At 39.6% G+C, this 19,648-nt stretch overlaps 1 protein-coding gene and 1 non-coding gene across 2 annotated transcripts in view; one reads left to right on the forward strand and one right to left on the reverse strand.

Moving 5' to 3' along the window:
• Window positions 1-19,648, forward strand: part of CTNND2 (catenin delta 2) — a 1,052,580-nt gene that overhangs the window by 557,964 nt on the left and 474,968 nt on the right. The window contains exon 4 of the mRNA XM_061129708.1: window positions 19,030-19,064. Within this exon, the coding sequence (XP_060985691.1) occupies window positions 19,030-19,064 (35 nt within the window). The remainder of the gene's footprint in view (window positions 1-19,029; window positions 19,065-19,648) is intronic.
• Window positions 17,282-17,354, reverse strand: TRNAW-CCA (transfer RNA tryptophan (anticodon CCA)). The gene has a single exon. It is a non-coding gene; the product is annotated as a tRNA-Trp (tRNA).

Raw genomic sequence — 19,648 nt, forward strand, 5'->3', positions numbered from 1 at the left:
TGATTAGTGAATGTTTTTATTCCAGTTGAGGTTGTACAAGTCAAAACATCCACTCAGTAGATTACTTACTTATTCCAGCAATGCTTTATGACAGAAGTATAACAGAAGTGATACAGTTCCTTTTTTTCCACAGTGCAATTCGAAGGAAGAAAAAATTGGGGGAAATGAAGTGTACACTTAGAATATGAAGTGAACATTCTGCTTTTATTAATTGTGCTGATCTCCAATTGTGGACAAATTTTTATGAGTGCTGGTCCCAGAGCTTCCTATTCTGAAATACAGAGATGAGAATGTTATACAGATGAGATGAGAATGAAATAGAGAGATGAGGAGCTGACAGTCTGGCAAAGACAAATGTAAAAACAGATCACCATAGCATGTTTTGATAAGGGATCAGTGTGCTCTGGGGTCTCTAAGGATGCAGAACCTAGATCAGCCTGGATGTCTAAAGCAGTCAGCCGAGGCTAGCTCCTCAAGGTGGGTTGGGGGTCCTCGCAGGCAGAGCATGCTCTGCAGAGTAGCTTGGGCTTTGATCTCACAGATAGTGGGCAATCACAGAAGACTTTGGAATGAGGGATTGCCATAATCTAGTTTCTGCTTTAGGATGTTGATTTCAGTGACATAGAGAGTAATTGATTGGAGCAAGAAAAGGCGACAGGAATGAAAAGTAGGAGAGAGACAGTTGGGTGGAGCGGGAAATGAGTATGAAAACCACTCAGTGGTGTCCAACTCTTTGCAACCCCATGGACTGTAGCCCGCCAGGCTCCTCTGTCCATGGTATATATGCCTCTTAATATCTGAAATCCGATGCCTCTCTTATGGAGGAAGAAATACTAGTGGGAGAAAACAAAAAGACTGTGCAATGCCAAAGGAGGAGAAAAGTCAACAAGGGAAAGATAAAGTATAAAATACTGTGAATGAAAGACCTGGAAGACAAACGCTTAGTGCTTAGACAAACAGAACCCAAAATAAAATCAATTATTTGTGAAGTATTACCATGAATCTACGCACATTTTAAATGTATTCCTATCTTTTGCATTTCACATTGAAGTCTTTTAAATTTTATTTAAATAAAAAGCATACTGGAGTGGGTTGTCATTCCCTTCTCCAGGAGATCTTCCCAACCCAGGGATTGAACCTGGGTCTCCTACATTGCAGGTGGATTCTTTACCATCTGAGCTCTCCAGAGGTAACTGGTTGATATTCTTTTTGTGCCTGGGACTGTCACATACATTATCATTTAATCCCACAACAGCAAGCTGAGATAACTCATGTTTGGAGCTGGCTGTGTAATCTGCAATGCCTCGTGCCAAATGGACGTTTCAAGCTTTTTGTCCAAAAAGCAGGAATGGAAATACCATTTAAAGTACTAAAGAGATGCTGAAGCCTTTTTATTTCTTCCATGGTCTCTCTTGACTTGTCGTCATGTTTTTTATTTATTATTTAATGTCATTCTAAATAAAGAAAAACTAAAATTTCAAATTATTTGCATGGACTTTACCATTTATCTTTGTATTGTGCAATCACAGAATCATTGCAAATGTCGATATAAACACATTTAACTTGTATTCAGAATCACAGAAATTACACAGTTCATATTTTATGGTCTATACATAATGTATTTCATTCTTACCAAAACAGTGGAAACACTGCACAAATCTCTCTCAGCTGTTACTGTTTCATTTCTCGATTTGTTTGTATTCTACCAATGTTCTTTTAACTAAAGTGTATTCTACCAATGTTCTTTTAACTGAGGACTGAGGAAGGACTGGAAGGAAATAGAACTGTGGGTTGGCATAACTTCCCTTTCTTTTTAGGTCATCATTTTCAGCATAAATAGTTGGTTAACATTGGGTGAACAACAGAAGTAAGAAAGGGTTACTCTGTGATGAGTTTCCTTGATCATCCGTACTTCTTAAAACATCATTGCCTTCTTGAATCAAAGCAAGTTCTGGTGCAGAGGGAGCAGGGGGCTGTCCACACTCTTGCTGACTCGGTTATAAATATAAGGCATTTATTTACTTTGTATTTGCCTTCAGTCTTCCACAGCCCACCATGAGCCCAGGAGGGCTGGACTGCAATATTCACATATTACAAACACAGTGTGTGAAGGAGGCAGCAGGAAATAGAGGACTCGACTCATGTATGTGTTTCATTGTTCTGTTGGATTTCACTTGCAAAATACAAGTGCAAAGGTAGATTGTTGGGAGTTCCAAGATGGCAGTGGTGGAGAGCTAATCAAGCCTGAGGTCCTCTGAGCAAGAGGCCAACTGCAACTGCACAGGTCTCAAACACATGAAGCTGGTCCTGATAATGTAATCTCAGCACTCGGGAGAAGACTTCCGTTATAGAGGGGATATGACTTCTTCCACTTTCCTCTTGGCCAGAGGGAATATTTTAAAATTTATTTTTAATTGAAGAATTGCTTTATGATGGTGTGTTGGTTTCTGCCATGCAACAACGCGAATCAGCCATAGGGAGGCATATGTCCCTTCCCTCCTGAACCTCCCCACCACCTCCCACCCCACCCACCCCTCTAGGTTGTCACAGAGCACCAGGTTGAGCTGCCAGTGTTACACAGAAACTTTGGGCAGAGGGGATTTGTGATGGTGATATAGGAAAAAATCATTCAATGATTCTGGCTAAGGAACAGTAAGACTTTATGCAAGGGAAGCTACCAGGATGGGGTTTGTCATAGAAGGGAGAGATTGGGCTCAGAGGAGCAGGGTGGGGGTCAGTGGATAGAAAGTCACTAAAAGGAAACATCAGGAGGAAGGGAGGAATTCTGGCTGAACAGAGCTAACAGGATTCTGGCTAACCACTGGCCAGTGATCAGACATCACCTGGGAATGGATGATGGTGGAGGATGAGAAACCTGATCAGATATCATCAAGGGTGATTAGATATCGAGAGTGGGGAATTCTGGTTGCCTTGAGTTAGCCAGATTCTTTTTAGAACTGGACTCTACAGGGAAAGGCATGAGAACCCAAGATTGAGCCTAATTGAAAAGAGATCCCAGAAGAGCCAAACCAAACTTTGGTTAAGGGGAGTATCTCTGTCCACGGGAGGACTTCCTTCCATCTTCCAGGTTAGAGAGAGAACAAAAATTGAGTTTCAAGAGACATTCACAAGTGGAGAATGGATAGGTAGAGGCTAAGGACTGTGAAAACAATTTGGGGAAAGAAATGCTTTAAATAGTTAAGGCATTAATAGACATTTTGATTTGTTGCTTTAAAAAAAAAACTTTTCATTTTGTATTGAGGTATAACTGATGAACAATGTTGTGATAGGTTCAGGTGAATGGGGAAGGAATTCAGCCATACATATACAGGTGTCCATTCTCTCCCAAAACCCCCCTGACATCCAGGCTGCCATATAACGTTTATTGTTTTTTATACATTTAGACACTTAATACATTTGACAATTGTTAGTGACGCCATGCATTCCCTGATGGCTCAGCCATAAAGAATTCATCTGCAATGCAGGAGATACAGTGAGAGATGCAGGTTCCATCCCTGGGGTGGGAAGATCCCCTGGAGGAGGAAATGGCAACCTACTTCAGTGTTCTTGCCTGAAAAGTCGCATGGACAGAGGAGCCTACAGACTACAGTCCCTGGGTCGCAAAGTCAGACATGACTGTATATGAACATAGCACCTTGGATTCAAATCCTCATTCTTTCTTAAATGGAGAAATCTGGACAAACACAACTGCCATGTGATGCTAAAATGAAAAAGTGGAAAGGCTGATCTAGTTTTTCAGTTTCAAATATCAGATATTAAATGTTTGAAAACGATTATTTAATATATGATTTTTCCCCACTGCAATAAATATGGAAAGAAAATGCCAGATGTAATCAAGACCAGTTTCCATTGAGTCAGGATGGGAGGTGGGGACTGCCCAAGTCTACAGGCCCTGCGGTAACTTCCTTGTGAATTAGCAGGAGGTGAGGAGCATGTCTGCCACGTGAAAGCCTAACTTTAATGAACCTGCTTCCAGAGAGCCAGTGAATTATATCATGTGAGAATTCTTAGGCTCAGGTAGAATGCATTAGGATGTATACTTTGCTCTAGTACCATAAGCCAAAATACTGTTTTTACTTTTCCTCATATAGGAAGAGACAGAAATAATAGAGACAGAGCAATACTTGTTAATGAAGAACTTTGTATTCTAAACTAAACTGTTTATTTGTATTCTAAACCAAACTAAGTATTCTAAACTGTTCTAAAGAGTTTGCATTTTTTTTCAAATCTAGGCAATGGGTAAGTCATTGCACAATTTTTTAGCAGCAAAAATAATACAAATTCACCAGAAACCTTCAAACACTACAGTAATACCTCCAGTTTCATAAGTATATTCATATGATTGATGACTGTGCCTTTAATAAGGAGCCTGGGCAGGCTACAGTCCATGGGGTCACAAAGAGTCAGACACGACTGAGCAACTAACACTCACAAACTAGTTTTATTAAAATTAAAAGTGGTTTTACTTTTATTAAAATTTAAAGTATGGGGAAGAATTTAAATAAAAAGTAAAAATAGAAAGAAAAGAAAACATGGCATGGGAAGTGGGTATGGGGGCCTGATAAGCAGAAAACAGATATAATGGATACATTTACATTGAGAAGCAGCACAGTTCCTTGCATCGGATTGGCAGTGGGCAGTCTGATTGGTATATTTTGCTCCAGGGATAATGCTGTCATTTACAGAACAAAGAAATGAGCCCAGAGTAGGGGTCCCCTGAGCTCTGCTTGCTAAGGATGGAGAACAAAAATGGATAATCACAAGTGGACACGGTGTCTTTCTTTCTGGTTCCTCTTTACTCCACTATTCTCAGTCTTCTTTTAATTCTTATTTATTACATGAGGATAATTGAGTAACTAATTGCATATAGAAAAATCAGCTCAGGGCAACGAACTAAAGTGAAGCCAAACCTTACCCCACAGAATTGATTTTTTTTTTTACTTTTTTTACTTTGAAATGATTATAGATTCATAGTCCATGGGGTCGCAGAGTCAGACACGACTGAGCGACTGAACTGAACTGAGCTGATAGATTCATTGGAAGTTGCAAAATAGGATCCACAGAGAAGTGTATTGTGAGTTCTCCCAGTTCCCACCAGTGGCAGCATCGTGCATGGCTATGTAGTATAGTATCACGACCAGGAAATTGACATTGGTACCATGCACAGATTTCCCCCGTTTTTCACACACTCATTTGTGCCTGTGTGTTCTGTTGTTGTTCAGTTGCTAAGCCATGTCCGACTCTTTGCAACCCCATGAACTGCAGCACACCAGGCTTTCCTGTCCATCACCATTTTCCAGAGCTTGCTCAAACTCATGTCCATTGAGTCAGTGATGCCATCCAACCATCTCATCCTCCGTTGCCCCCTTCTCCTCCTGCCTTCAATCTTTCCCAGCATTAGGGTCTTTTCCAGTGAATCAGCTCTTCACATCAGGTGGCCAAAGTATTGGAGCTTCAGATCCAGCATCAGTCCTTCCAATGAACATTCAGGGTTTGTTTCCTTTAGGATTGACTGATTGGATCTCCTTGCAGTCCAAGGGACTCTCAAGAGTCTTCTCCAACACCACAGTTCAAAACGTCGATACTCTGATGCTCAGCCTTCTTTGTGGTCCAGCTGTCACATCTCTTCATGACTACTGGAAAAACCATAGCTTTCACTAAATAGACCTTTGTTGGCAAAGTGGTGTCTCTGCTTTTTAATACACTGCCTAGTTTTGTCATAGCTTTTCTTCTAAGAAGCAAGTATCTTTTAATTTTGTGGCTGCAGTCGCCATCCACGGTGATTTTGGAGCCCAAGAAAATAAAAGCTGTCACTGTTTCCTCTTTTTCCCCATCTGTGAGCCATGGAGTGATGGGACTGAATGCCATGATCTTTGTTTTTTGAATACTGAGTTTTAAGTGTGTTTAGTTCTATATAACTGTATTACCTAAGTAGCTACTGTAACCACAGCCACGGTGATGATTCAGGACTGTTCCATAGCCACAAGGCCTCTTCCTGCCACCCCTGTTGTAGCCATTCCTGCATTCATCCTCCCAAAGCCCTAAAAACCACTGCTCTGTTCTCCACTTCTGTAATTTTGTTATTTCAAGAATGTTATTTATCTTTTTCCTTAAGCATAATGCACTTGAGATCTTTCCAAGTTGTTGTTTGTTGCATAATCATTAATAGGTTTCCCTTTTCTTGCTACATACGTCTCGTTGGTATGGATGCATCACCTTGTTTAACACCTCACATATTGTGGGACTTTTGGCTGTTTCTAGTTTTTTTGAAATTTTATATAAACTATTATGAACATTTGTTATGATTTAATGTTATGAGCATTAGACATGTGAACAGAGCCTTCAAGTTGTTTAAAGAAACTTGCTACTGAGCATAAGGAAGTAAGGATCTATAATACAGTGAGAGCTGTTCATGAGTATTACTTGTCCTATGCTCTATAAAGACAATAAAATTGAGCTTTATTTTCACAGATTATCTGTTGGCACTTAATGTCACAAAACCAGAGTTTCAGTTTTGTCCTTTCTATAAAACAGGCAGTGGGAATTTGCATAATATCTAAGGGACGTTAGCTTCACTTTTACTAATAAAATTGTATCAATTCCAGCCGAACCCAATACCCAGGGTTTGACGTGTCTATAATAGACCACACACTTAATGACAGAAAAGCAGGTGGAAGAAAAGCTGTGAGCAAATCAGAGTGCTTTACAGGAAAGATGAGATGCACCCACACACATGTGCATGTTCACACGCACACACACAAGATCACACGATCCCAGGAAGCTACGAAAACAGAAGCTTGACCTTTCCTTTTGCCTGGCAGTATCCCCAAGATGAAGCCACTCTGTTCACTGAGAGGACCCTAACAGTAGGCGTATTTCTGAGATATTGAATGCTAACGTCTGAAACTTGAACATCTGAGGATCTTGACACTGGTACCACTCCTGCCAGTGAACACACCAAAAAAAAAAAAAAAAAACAAAAACCCTCTCTTGCCTTAGAAATCAGTTATGAATGATCAAACTGCAAAATACAGCAACTTTCTGTTCACCCTCAAGATCATTGAATAAAACATTCAGGTTAATCAAAGATCTCACTGTGAGTTACAGTGAGTACCAAAGGACATTATTAATATAACCATATAGAAAATGATAGTAAGTACTTAGCAAATAAACCATGCAAACTTCTCCATTTTTGATGGTTTGGAAATCACTTCAAAATATGATAAGATCTCAGAGTCATCTGAGTAATAGTATCCCCGGTCATCTTCAGTTGTGGTTTATGTGTTCCAATCTATGGAATGCCCACAGACAAAGATATTACAGTACTTTATTGCCTGTTGTGGCTGGCATTCAGAAATTTTGTTTCAATTACTGTAAAATTCTTGTGTACTAGGGTAGCATCTTGAAAAATACCTAGTACATGCATGAGAAGTCTCCCAGAAGACTACAGAGACAAATATAATGTGTGAATTTTCTAGTTTATAATTCACCATTTGTTCCTCCTTCTGATATTGAACTTTACACATAATATGTCTGTTGTAACTGAACTATGGTCAACTCCAAAACTATGAAAGCGTTTCCAAAAGAGAAAGCGGCCCCGTGTGTCTTTCCCAAGGTTAGAACTCGGCTTTGTGTAGCTAGTACATTTAGGGTGATAGGGCCTAAGGTGAATGCTCTATGGTTACTAGAAACTGCAGTATATATTTTGGAGGAATGAAGACAAAACAGAACTCCTGTTTCTTCCCCCTTGCTTCTCTCGAGCTGACCAGCTCACAAACCCGCCAGTGTTGCGGTCCTCTGTGATAAACTTAGGGGCCATATGTATCCAGACTACAGCGAGGGAGTCTTACCATTTTGAGGTTATCAGTTGCCTGAATATTTCGACAGTCACCATGCACAACAGATTTATTAATAGCTTAGGAATGTGAATTTCCCCTGCCTCAAACTAAACGGAAACTAATAATAGCAATTTGGGTGTGATTCATTTTCTTCCAAGGTTTTGAACATAGCAAATGGTCTTTAAGGTTTTTACTTTGGAGAGGACAGTAGCAGTTGTCAGGGGAGGCCTCCTGTGTGGGGGTGACTGGAAAACCTAAGGCTTAAAAAGCATATCATCTTTCTTTGGAAGTCACAGACTGCCTTTTTTCCTTCCCCAGTTTAGTGTGGGAAAAAAAAAAATGAGACAGTTTAATTTCTGCAAAGCCTGTAACATATTTATGTGATGATATTAATTGGCATCCAACATGGACACGACTGAGCGACTGAACTGAACTGAACTGATCGTGGACAAGTGGGATTCTGTACGTTGGCTTATTGAACTTTCAGTTCTGTGAGTTGCTCTCTCTCAAGCCTCTGTCCTGTTTGTGATAATGTTAGCTTACTTTGTTTCTAATGGCTCCTATGATCCCAGCTGAAGGCAAAAGGAGAACAGAGCGGCAGAGGATGGGATGGTTGGATGGCATCACCGACTCAGTGGACATGAATTTGAGCAAACTCTGGGAGATAGTGGAGGAAAGAGGAGCCTGGTGTGGTGCAGTTCATGGGGTCGCAGAGAGTCAGACACGACTTAACGACTGAACAACAACAGCAAAATGTTCTCAGCGCTATTTTGTGGGTCTTACGTACATCACACGCTTAACTGTCACAAGATCCCTATGGGGAAATTTCTATTTTACAAATAGACAAACCAAGCTCAGAGTAAGTGATGGACGTGCTCAAGGTCCCCTGGACCTGTGTGAATGTTCCTTCCTGCCCTGTGTCCTTACTGTCTCATCCCCAGGCAGACTGCCAGGATATGGGGAGCTGGCCCTGCGTCTCTCTGTTCTGCAAGCCCAGAGCCATGGTGAGCACTTACCAAGGGTTAGTGGTGACGCTGTTTTACCATTTTCTCCAGGACTGGTTGTGACTGAGAGCCTAGGTATGGTCCCACCATTCCTGGGTATTATCTAAGTCTCCCGTTCCCATTTCCCCCAATCTGTCCCCGTGTTGACTGCCCCCACTCCCCCACACAATGGGCGGCAATGTATTCTAGTAGATGATATAAATTAGAATAAGCCATTATCAAGCCAGTCGATCCTAAAAGAAATCAACCCTGAGTATTCATTAGAAGGACTGATGCTGAAGCTGAAGCTCCAGTATTCTGGCCACCTGATGCAAAGAGCTGATTCCTTGGGAAAGACTCTGATGCTGGGAAAGATTGAAGGCAGGAGGAGAAGGGGGTGACAGAAGATGAGATGGTTGGATGGCATCACTGACTCAATGGACATGAGCTTGAACAAACTCCAAGATATAGCAAAAGACAAGGAAGCCAGGCGTGCTGCAGTCCTTGAGGTCACAAAGAGTCAGACATGACTTAGCGACTGACCTACAACAAAATAATCTATATAGTGACCATTTTCGCAATATATAGTAAAATAGGAAACAGTTGCATACTGTTTGAGTAAGACATGCCAGGCCCTGATCACTTGATGTAGAAATCACTTGATATGAATTGATTTCTTTAAGCCTCAAGATGTCTCCATGTAGGCCCAGAAGAGGTTAAGTAACTTGCCCGAAGTATCCTGTATCGATAGGAGCAGAGTTGAAGGGAGTCTGATCTTCAAGCCTGACTCGAAGGCCTGGACACCACGCACACAGCCTCCTCACTGAGGGCTTTGTGGTCATATAACTACCCACTGTATACCATTAAACATTATTATAATACAGTAGCTGCAAAGTTACATTTTGATTAAAATAGTTAAAGCAGATAGAAGATGTGTAGCCTAAGAAACAAATAAACATTCTTATTGCATGTTGGAGATATTGTGATATTCATTTGGAAATAGACCACAAACACTTATAGAGTCCACAAGGCAAAAAGTTGAAAGGAAATCAGTTCTGCAGAAAGTTCTGGGAGAAGCAGGGTCACTCGCCAACCAAATTAATAAGGACTGGTTACTGTCCATAACGTTCAAGGGTAACAGCGCCCTGAACAGAGCTCCACAGGCACCGCGTCTCACCATTTTTTCTAAATATATTTTATTTTTATGGTATTCGAGACTTTTCACCAAGGTCATTTTATTTTACCACCAATGGCTATTTTTGTGATGTGGCTGCATGCAAAAGTCATATACTGAAAAAGACTTTATGTGAGGATACAGTTTCAGGTCATATGGACGTTGTAAATAAAAGGTCCTTTGTTCCTGTAGGCAAGCATCAAATGTCAGTTCAGAAGCAATTGATTAATGCTTCACAATAGTTTCTCTGGCTTATGTTTTAGGTACATTGCTTAGCTTGAAAGCCAGCTAACCAAAATCTCATAGTTCCTTTCCTTTATTTCATTTTGAACGATATTGTGAGCAATAAAATGCCACACAAAACAGTGCAAGGAATTGATGCTTCAGGCATCAAAAAGTTGAAAAAGAAACTACAGAAATGTATCTGAGCAGGTTCATAACAGACTGAGTAGCTGTAATAAGGGTTCACTGTGTGTCTTTTCCTAACATTAAGAAAACTCTTTGAACTTTTATATATATATATATCTTTGAAATGACCCAGAGGTGGATAAGGAGACTATCATGCTAGAAATGATAAGACTGGAAATCCTTTCTGGAGGAATTCAAAGGTTATTCTTTGGTTTAAACTAGTTTTTCTCCCACCTCATGACCTCAGAACTTGAAAGGTATTGTTTGTCCGCTTGAAATGTTCAAACTTGAACAGAAGTAATACTAAGTAAAAGTAATACTAAGTAAAAGTAATACTGTCATTTTTCTCATGTGCAAAATAGAGAAAAAACTCATTATATTCATAACCATTACTTCCCTCAATTATTTACACTTACAGATTTCAGAATTGTCTCATATCATTTGAGTTTCAATTCTGAGTGATTCTGACAATGATGAGAATATGATGTAGAACTGAGTCACAAGGATTTATGAAAACATTTAACTGAACATGTTTCTAATATAAGAATTGTGATTTCCCAGTTTCAAGTATCAAAGATATTCTTAAATTCATGTTAACCTTTTTTTCCCCATTTTTCATAACATAAAACATTTGAGATCAAAGTGAAATTCCCTTTTTGTCCCTCCTCAGACTTATTTTTCTCTGCTCTCACTATCATGGTTTGGGTGTATCTTTTTAATCTGTCTTTGTATGGTCTCTCTCCCTCTTACACGTACATGTGTGTGTTTGTATTTATATGCAATATTATTTAGTCAGTGTCTTAAAATTTTTTCATAATCGAAGTCCTGAAGTACATGTCTTATGTACAGTTTATGTTTTCCACTCTATATTTTGCTTTTGAGCCTGACCCATGTATACATTGGGTTTCCTTGGTGCCTCAGATGGTAAAGAATCTGTCTGCAATGCAACAGACCCAGATTCGATCCCTGCATTGGGAGGGTCCGCTGGAGAAAGGAATGGCAACCCATTCCAGTATTCTTGCCTGGGAAATCCCATAAACAGAGGAGCCTAGTGGACTATGGGCTTTCCTCATAGCTGTTGGTAAAGAATCCGCCAGCACACAGGAGACCCCAGTTCTATTCCTGGGTGGGGAAGATCCGTTGGAGAAGGGATAGGCTACTGCTCCAGTATTCTTGGGCTTCCCTTGTGGCTCAGCGGGTAAAGAATCCACCTGCAATGTGGGAGACCTGGGTTTGATCCCTGGGTTGGGAAGATCCCCTGGAAAGAGGAAGGCTACAGTCCATAGAGTCACAAGGAGTCAGATATGACTAAGCAACTAACCCTTTTACTTTATGTATACATTACATATCGGGCTAATTTGCTTTAGCTGCCAAATAGTGTTTTTCCATGTTATGTAATATAAGATGTGGAATCATATTATTATGGAACAGAATTTATCTGTCTCCCTATTGTTGTTCCCTTAGGTTGTTTCTCTTGTTTTGCCACTGCCAGCATATAGGCAGGAGCAGTCTTGTATAAGTCTGCTGGGCACAGCTGCACAGGTTTCCCTGAAGGCTCTACCTAGAGGGAAAATTGCTGATTGGATTGTTGTTTAGTCATTAAATCGTGTCTGACTCCTTCAGACCCCATGGACTGTAGCCCCCTAGGCTCCTCTTTCCATGGGATTTCCCAGGCAAGAATGCTGAAGTGGGTTGCCCTTTCCTCTTCCAGGCCATCTTCCTGACCCCGGGACGGAAGTCACATCTCCTGCATCTGCAGATGGGTTCTTTACCACTGAGCTACCAGGGAAGCCTGGATGATTGGGTATTTTCACATGAAACATTGTCAGATTGACTCACAACTCCCCCAAGTGTTTCACTAGTTTGCTCTCCCACATACAGTGTATGAGAGTTAACATTTCCTCATCTTCTCTTCAACACTGAGTGTAGTCAGACTTTCTAGTAGTTTTATAGACTGTGGAGGATTAAAGAGGTATCTGTCAATTTCTATTCTTTTAACTTTTGGTAGGATTGAGTCTCTTTTAATATATGCGGTGACTATACATTCTTGATTTTTCTGCTCTTCATCAATTTTACATATATTTGTTGACCTCTTTTCTACTTGATCTCTTAATCTCTTTCTCATTGATTTGTAGGAGTTATTTATAATGTTCTGGAAGATAACCCTTTGTAAGCTGTATGCATAGTAAATGTCTTCTCCCAGGATGTGGCTTGCTTTTTCACGTTAGTTTCTGGTGTTTATGGCTTTAATTGCATAGGAGTTCAATTTTTGTGCCAACTGTGTGAATAGAATGTTAGTTCAGAATGTAGTCTCTAGAACCAGGTGGTCAGGGTAATAATCCTGGTTTCATTACTTGTTGACTGGGGGGTCTCCAGCAAGTTCCATAAGGACTTTTCAGCTCAGTTTCATTCTCTATAAAATGGAAAAATATCACCTCTCAAAAGTTTTGTTGTAAAGTTTAACTAGAAATCACTTAGAATATTGCCTGTTGTAAAGTGAAAGGTATCTATGCATTTGCTACTAGGATTTATGCTTTTAAAATATTGTTTTAAAAATTCTTTTCTAGCATTACCAGTATATATTATGTGTGTGTGTGTGTGTGTGTGTGTGTGTGTGTGTTTAAAAGCTAAATGTTACTTATGATATATGTGTATTCTCACAATAATTGAGTTCTGAAACTTATATAAAGTTGTATTTAAATATGCATGGGTGTGTGCTGAGTCTCTTCAGTCATGTCCAGCTCTTTACGACCGCATGGACTGCAGCCCACCAGGCTCCTCTGCCCATAGGATTCTCCAGGCAAGAATACTGGAGTGGGTTGCCGTGCCCTCCTCCAGGGGATCTTCCTGAACCCACACCTCTTTTATCTCCTGCATTAGCAGGCAGATTCTCTACCACTAGTGCCACTAAAGCCCACATTTAATTCTTTAGACATTATTTCCATTTTAAGAAATAGAATTTTGGTAGTGAAAGAAAACTTTATTTCCTGAAACTGAAAATACATGAAAGTTACAACAGCCTCAAAACTGACTTTTATATTAGATTAAATTGAATGATATGATTGGGGAAAAGTACACCATGAGTAATTCCTAAACACCTTAAATAAGAGTGTCTGAAGTATAGGCATAATTTCTGTTTATTGAATGAATAAAGAGTTTGCTTTAAAAAAAAAAAAAGTGTCCACCTTAGAGCAGCTTTTAAGAATCAATTGCATAAATATGCAATTGGATAGAAAGTAAAGGGTGCACCTAAGGGAAATAAAATCCAAACCCACTGTCTCTTGGGACTTCTATTTTCTGTGATCAGCCATATTTTTAATGCATTTTAACTCTGCTAAGGAAATCAGAAAACCATTTACATGATTAATGCTCTTTGTCTACTCCAAAGGAGATACCCCTGCTTTGAGAAGTTTCATATTTACTGTCAATGGTATTTTTTCAATTGTAATAAAAAATGTCTCTTCTTGTTTCTGTTGCACATAAAATGGAAACATTTTTTAAAGAAATGAACAAAAAGTAAATATTATGTAACAGTGTGATGTGTCATTTTGTGTGTAAAATCCCCCATTACTGTGGATGAGTGGGTAAATCTCAAAGGATGCGAAATGCAGGAGCACTGCCTTATTTGTGCTAGGGTGACCCGAGACATTTTCTTCCATCTCTAAACTGGAAATGAAAGATGGGGAAGTTGGAAATGCCTTATGAACTCAAATAAGGGAATATTTCTGTGTTATTCTGTGTGACATTTATTCTGCTCAAGCAAACAACCCTCTAGCTTCAGAGTTTTAACACAACTATGGTTTATTTCTCACTCGAGTTGTGTCTTCTCTGGGTTGGCAGAAATTTCCCCAGCATGTGGTTACTCAGGGGCCCTTCTTCAACATAGGGCTTCACAAGGGAGTGTGTGGAAATCACATGTCGGCCCTTCTGTGCTTGGGGCAGGAGGTGGTACATGGCCCCGTCCACATGCAGGGTGGTAGGGAAGAGTGATCTTCATTGTGCCCAGAAGGAGTGGAGAGCAGGGCTTTGATGAGCATGGGAGAAACTTCCAGGGACTTCTGCAATCTTATTGTTTCAAGTGGGAAGTAGCAAGTGAATTTCCCTCCATGGACTTTTTGTCGATGTTGTTTGTATTGGATGGGGGATTTTTAAAATTCTACAGTGATTTACAATTTTCAAGAAAAGCTTCACACATATATGATTTTGTGTCATCCATTGATAACCCTTCCCCCCCACCCTATCTTGCCCTTCCTTCCTACACTCCCTCCACTGCTAACCACTGGTTTCTTCTCTATTCCTGTGAGTCTGCTTTATTGTTTGTTTTATTCACTAGTTTGTTGTATTTTTTTTTTTTTTGATTCCACATATAAGTGATACAGTCCATGGAATTCTCTAGGCCAGAATACTGTATAGTACTATACATTCCATGGAATTCTACAGGCTAGAACACTGGAGTGGGTAGCCTTTCCCTTCTCCAGGGCATCTTCCCAACCCAGGAATTGAACCCAGGTCTTACGCATTGCTGGCCAATTCTTTACTGGCTAAGCCACAAGAGAAGACCAAGAATACTGGAGTGGATAGCCTATCCCTCCTCCAGAAGATCTTCCTGATCCAGGAATCAAACCTGGGTCTCCTGCATTACAGGTGGATTCTTTACTGACTGAGCTATCAGGGAAGCCCCATATAAGTGATACCATATAGCACTTGTCTTTTTCTGTCTGACTTATTTCATTTAACATATTTCCAAGTCCATCCATGTCGCTGCAAATGGAAAATTTTCATTCTCTTTTTATGGCATATATCTGTTGATGGACACCCAGATTGCCTTCTATAAACAGTGCTCTTATGAAGATTGGATGCACATGTATTTTTTAATTAGTGGGGTGTTTTTTTGGGTATATACCTAGAAGTGGAATTGCTGGGTCATATGTAGTTCTTTGAGAACTACATATTTTAGTTTTTTGAGAAACCTCCATATTGTTTTCCACAGAGATTGCACCAATTTACATTCCCACCAACGGTGTACAAGGGTTCTCTTTTCTCTACATCCTTGCCAACATCTGTTATTTGTGTTCTTTTTGATGATAGCCATTCTGACAGGTGTGAAGTGATACCTCGTTGTGGTTTTAATTTGTGTTTCCCTGATGATTAGTGATGTTGAGCATCATTTCATGTGCCAGGTGTCCATCTGCATTTCCTCTTTGGAAAAAACATCCACTCAGTTCTGCCCATTTTTTTAATCATGTCGTTTACTTTTTTTTTATATTGAGCTATATGTGGTCTAGTTATTTAACATCAATAAGATAGCTACTCCCCAGGTACTAAAAGATATAGCACAGCCCTAGTATACAATAAGTACTTAGCAAACGACTGAACTGGTAAAAGGAATGTGGTAGCATACAGACAGTAGTAAATCTTGAAGGCTATACTATGAAAACATTTTATCATCTCAGAAAAATACGGTACTGGTTTCCTTGGGCTACCATGACAAGTTACTACAAGTATCTTAAAATAAATTAATTACCTCACAGTTTGGGGGCCAGAAGTGATAGCTTATGGTGAATGATGTCGGATTCGTGATCTCCAAAGAAGGAGATTTAGCTTCGGGACCAGGGACCAGTCTTGATCACTCAAGAGTTTTTGTGTAGCAGTTTTATTAAAGTAAGAAAAAGTGAAAAGAAAAAGTGAAAGTGAAGTCACTCAGTCGTGTCTGACTCTTTGCAACCCCATGGACTGTAGCCCCCCAGGCTCCTCGGTCCATGGGATTTTCCAGGCATGAATACTGGAGTGGGTTGCCATTCCTTCTCTAGGGGATCTTCCCGACCCAGGGATCAAACCCGGGTCTCCCGCATTATAGGCAGACCCGTCTGAGCCAGCAGGGACAGACAGAGCTTCTGACAAAGACATCAGAAGGGGGATGGAGAGCGCCCCCACTCACTAGTCTTATCAAGATATGAGACCCACTCCCACAACATACATCTTAAATTAACAAGATTAGAATTAACAAATAAAGGTCTTACCAGACCCACCCCCACAACATACTTTTTAAGATAACAAGATTGGTCAGAAAGCCTTCTTGTTAAGGAGAAACATGCCCTCTAGCAAGATACATTGTTATATTGATTAAAACAATAGCCATGTAGAAAATGTCTTTTTCTCCTTGAGAGCCCTAGACCCCTTTCTCTTTCTAGAGGGCTCCGGACCCCTTTCTCCTCCTCAGGAACCCTGGACTTCTTACCAACCTACCTAGGAACTGACTCTCTCAGAAGTTTAAAATCAAGTTATGCTGACAGGGCCATGTTCCCTCAGTTCAGTTCAGTCATTTCAGTCCCTGAGTCGTATCTGACTCTGTGACCCCGTGGACTATAGCACACCAGGCTTCCCTGTCCTTCATCATCTCCTGGAGTTTGCTCAGTCTCATGTCTATTGAGTTGGTGATGCCATCCAACCATGTCATCTTCTGTCACCCCCTTCTCCTCCTGCCCTCAATCTTTCCCAGCATCAGGATCTTTTCCAATCAGTCAGTCAGCTCTTCTCATCAGGTGGCCGAAGGATTGAAGCTTCAGCTTTAGCATCAGCCCTTCCAATGAATATTCAGGGTTGATTTCCATTAGGATTGGCTGGTTTGATCTCCTTGCTGTCTAAGGGACTCTCAAGAGTCTTCTCCAGCGCCACAATTCAAAAGCATCAATTCTTCAGCACTCAGCCGCCTTTATGGAGGAATACTAAAGTGAAGTTGCTCAGTTGTGCCCGACTCTTTGCGACCCCGTGGACTGTAGCCCACCAGGCTCCTCCGTCCATGGGATTCTCCAGGCAAGAATACTAGAGTGGGTTACCATTTCCTTCTCCAGGGGATCTTCCCAACCCAGGGATCGAACCTGGGTCTCCCGCATTGGAGGCAGACGCTTTTAACCTCTGAGCCACCAGGGAAGCCAGGAGGAATACTAAAGAGAAGTTCTTTTCTTAAGTCTTCCAGGTTCTTCTGGCTCCAGCCATTCCTTGGCTTATAGATACATAACTCCAGTCTCTGCTTCCATCTTCACAGGACCTTCACAAGATCTTCTCCTCTGTCTTTCTCCTCTAGTGTCTTTTATAAGGACATTGATCATTGAGTTTCAGAAGCTCTCATCTTAGGATCTTTACCTTAATTGCATCTTTAAAAACCCTTTCCCATTAAGTAACCTTTCACAATTTCTAGGGGTTTGGTGTGGACACATCTTTTGGGGGGAAAGGATACCATTCAACTCACTACAATTTTGAAAACATTTTCCACCCCTGTATTAGATGCCACTTACTAACTGAACATACTGCTAACTGAACATTTTTTAAAATATTAATTATAGGATTGCATTTCTGTTTTACATGTTAAACCTTGCACTTAGCTGTTACTGCTTTATAGTGATACACTTTTTGATGCGAGGAGAAGTTGCATCAAAGTGAATTTGTAATGTTATCATTTCAGGTATCAACTGTCTATAACTCTCATCATTGCAAAACCATTTTTCACTTTGCTAAAATGGATTGGCTGAGGAGAAAGATGCCCTAAAAAGGTCTCTTAAGGGACTGCTCTTATATTCGTGTATATCAATCATGGCTATTCTGAACACTCATTTATACAAGAATTGCCTTTTCCCCCAGCAAATGTATTCAGAAACCATTTCTGAGGTACAGATTAAAGTTCTAAAACCTACTTCTTGTTGTGAAACTGATGAGCTATTCATAGAAGTGCCTTGATCAGAGTAAAAGATCTAGTAAATAGGTGTAGAAAATGATTCTCAAAATGATACCTGTCAGTAATTGTCATATAGATTTCCCACAAATTATTGACATATAAAAAAGGGTATGTTAGAACTATTTGCATGTATAATGAAAGAGCTGTTCATATTTAGAAATTTTAAATTTATTTATGTATTTTAAATAAATCATTCAGAATAAATTTATGTGCCCACCTAGATACAATCTGCACAATATCTTTGGTGTGTCATTTATATGAGCCACCCTTTCTACCTGGGTCATTTTTATTATATGATATATTTCTAAAGTGGAAACTTGGAAACTGTATAGTTGGTGGTGGTAAAGTGTTATAATTTTTATATTACTTAATTTGAAATATAATCAACAGCTGAAAGGAACTGCTTATATGGTATGTCTAGGAAAAGGTATAGGTTTATTTTATCTCTTTATAATGAAAATGGATAAAGTTATATCTTTATTAGAACACCTTACAAAGTTTACATGAAACTATTCAGACTTATATTTTAAAATAGCTACAGTTGGGTAGAACTTCATGTATGTAGAAACTGTCATAAATAATAAGTATAATAGATTGTGATTTGTAAAAAAAATTAGCTGTTGTTTAGAAAATTACTGAATGAATGGAATGATGTCCATTTATGACATGTTGATACCTGTGAATCCAAAGAGGTATATATCAAATAGGTTAAAATTATGATTGTATCAAAGTGGGACCCCTTTTCCGAGTAAGAAATTAAAGGGAGTTCCCATGCAGCCCCCATTACTAACTTAATGTACCTTTGCATCTTACAGTCTAGAGTCCTTTAATTTGTAACAAATTCATTATATCTATGTATTCTCTTTTTTACAGTTCAGCAGAAGAGCAGTTTCACTGGCAATCACAAGGTAAGGTACAGCTTCTCTTCTTTATTGACATATACTTGAATTACAGTGTTGTATAATTTATATATACTAATATACATATTCCTTCTTGTGTTCCTTTCCACTATGATTATAAGATAGTCAATCTAGTTCCTTGTGCTATACAGTAGTTAACTTTTTGTTCGTCTGTTTTACATCTAGTAGGTTGTATCTGCTAATCCCAAACTCCTGATTTATTCCTCTCTTACCCCTTTTCTCAATTGGTAATCATGTTTGTTTTCTCATGTCCATGGATCTTTTTGTTTTGCAAACAAGTTCATTTGTATCATATTTTAGATTCCACACACAAATGATATTATAAGTATTTGTTTTTCTCTGACTTCACTTAATATGATTATCCCTAGGTCCATCCATGTAGCTACAAATGGCATTATTTCATTATTTTTTACATCAAATAATATTCCATTGTGTACATATATATACACACACACACACCACATCTTCTTTATCCATTCATCAGCTGATGGACATTTAAATTTAAAGTACAACTTCTTGATAAGCATTTATACTTACTTCTACACATATCTCTATTGGTTAATTTTCTTAAG

The sequence above is a fragment of the Dama dama genome, chromosome 25 (genome assembly GCF_033118175.1).
Source record: "Dama dama isolate Ldn47 chromosome 25, ASM3311817v1, whole genome shotgun sequence".
Taxonomy (NCBI): Eukaryota; Metazoa; Chordata; class Mammalia; order Artiodactyla; family Cervidae; genus Dama; species Dama dama.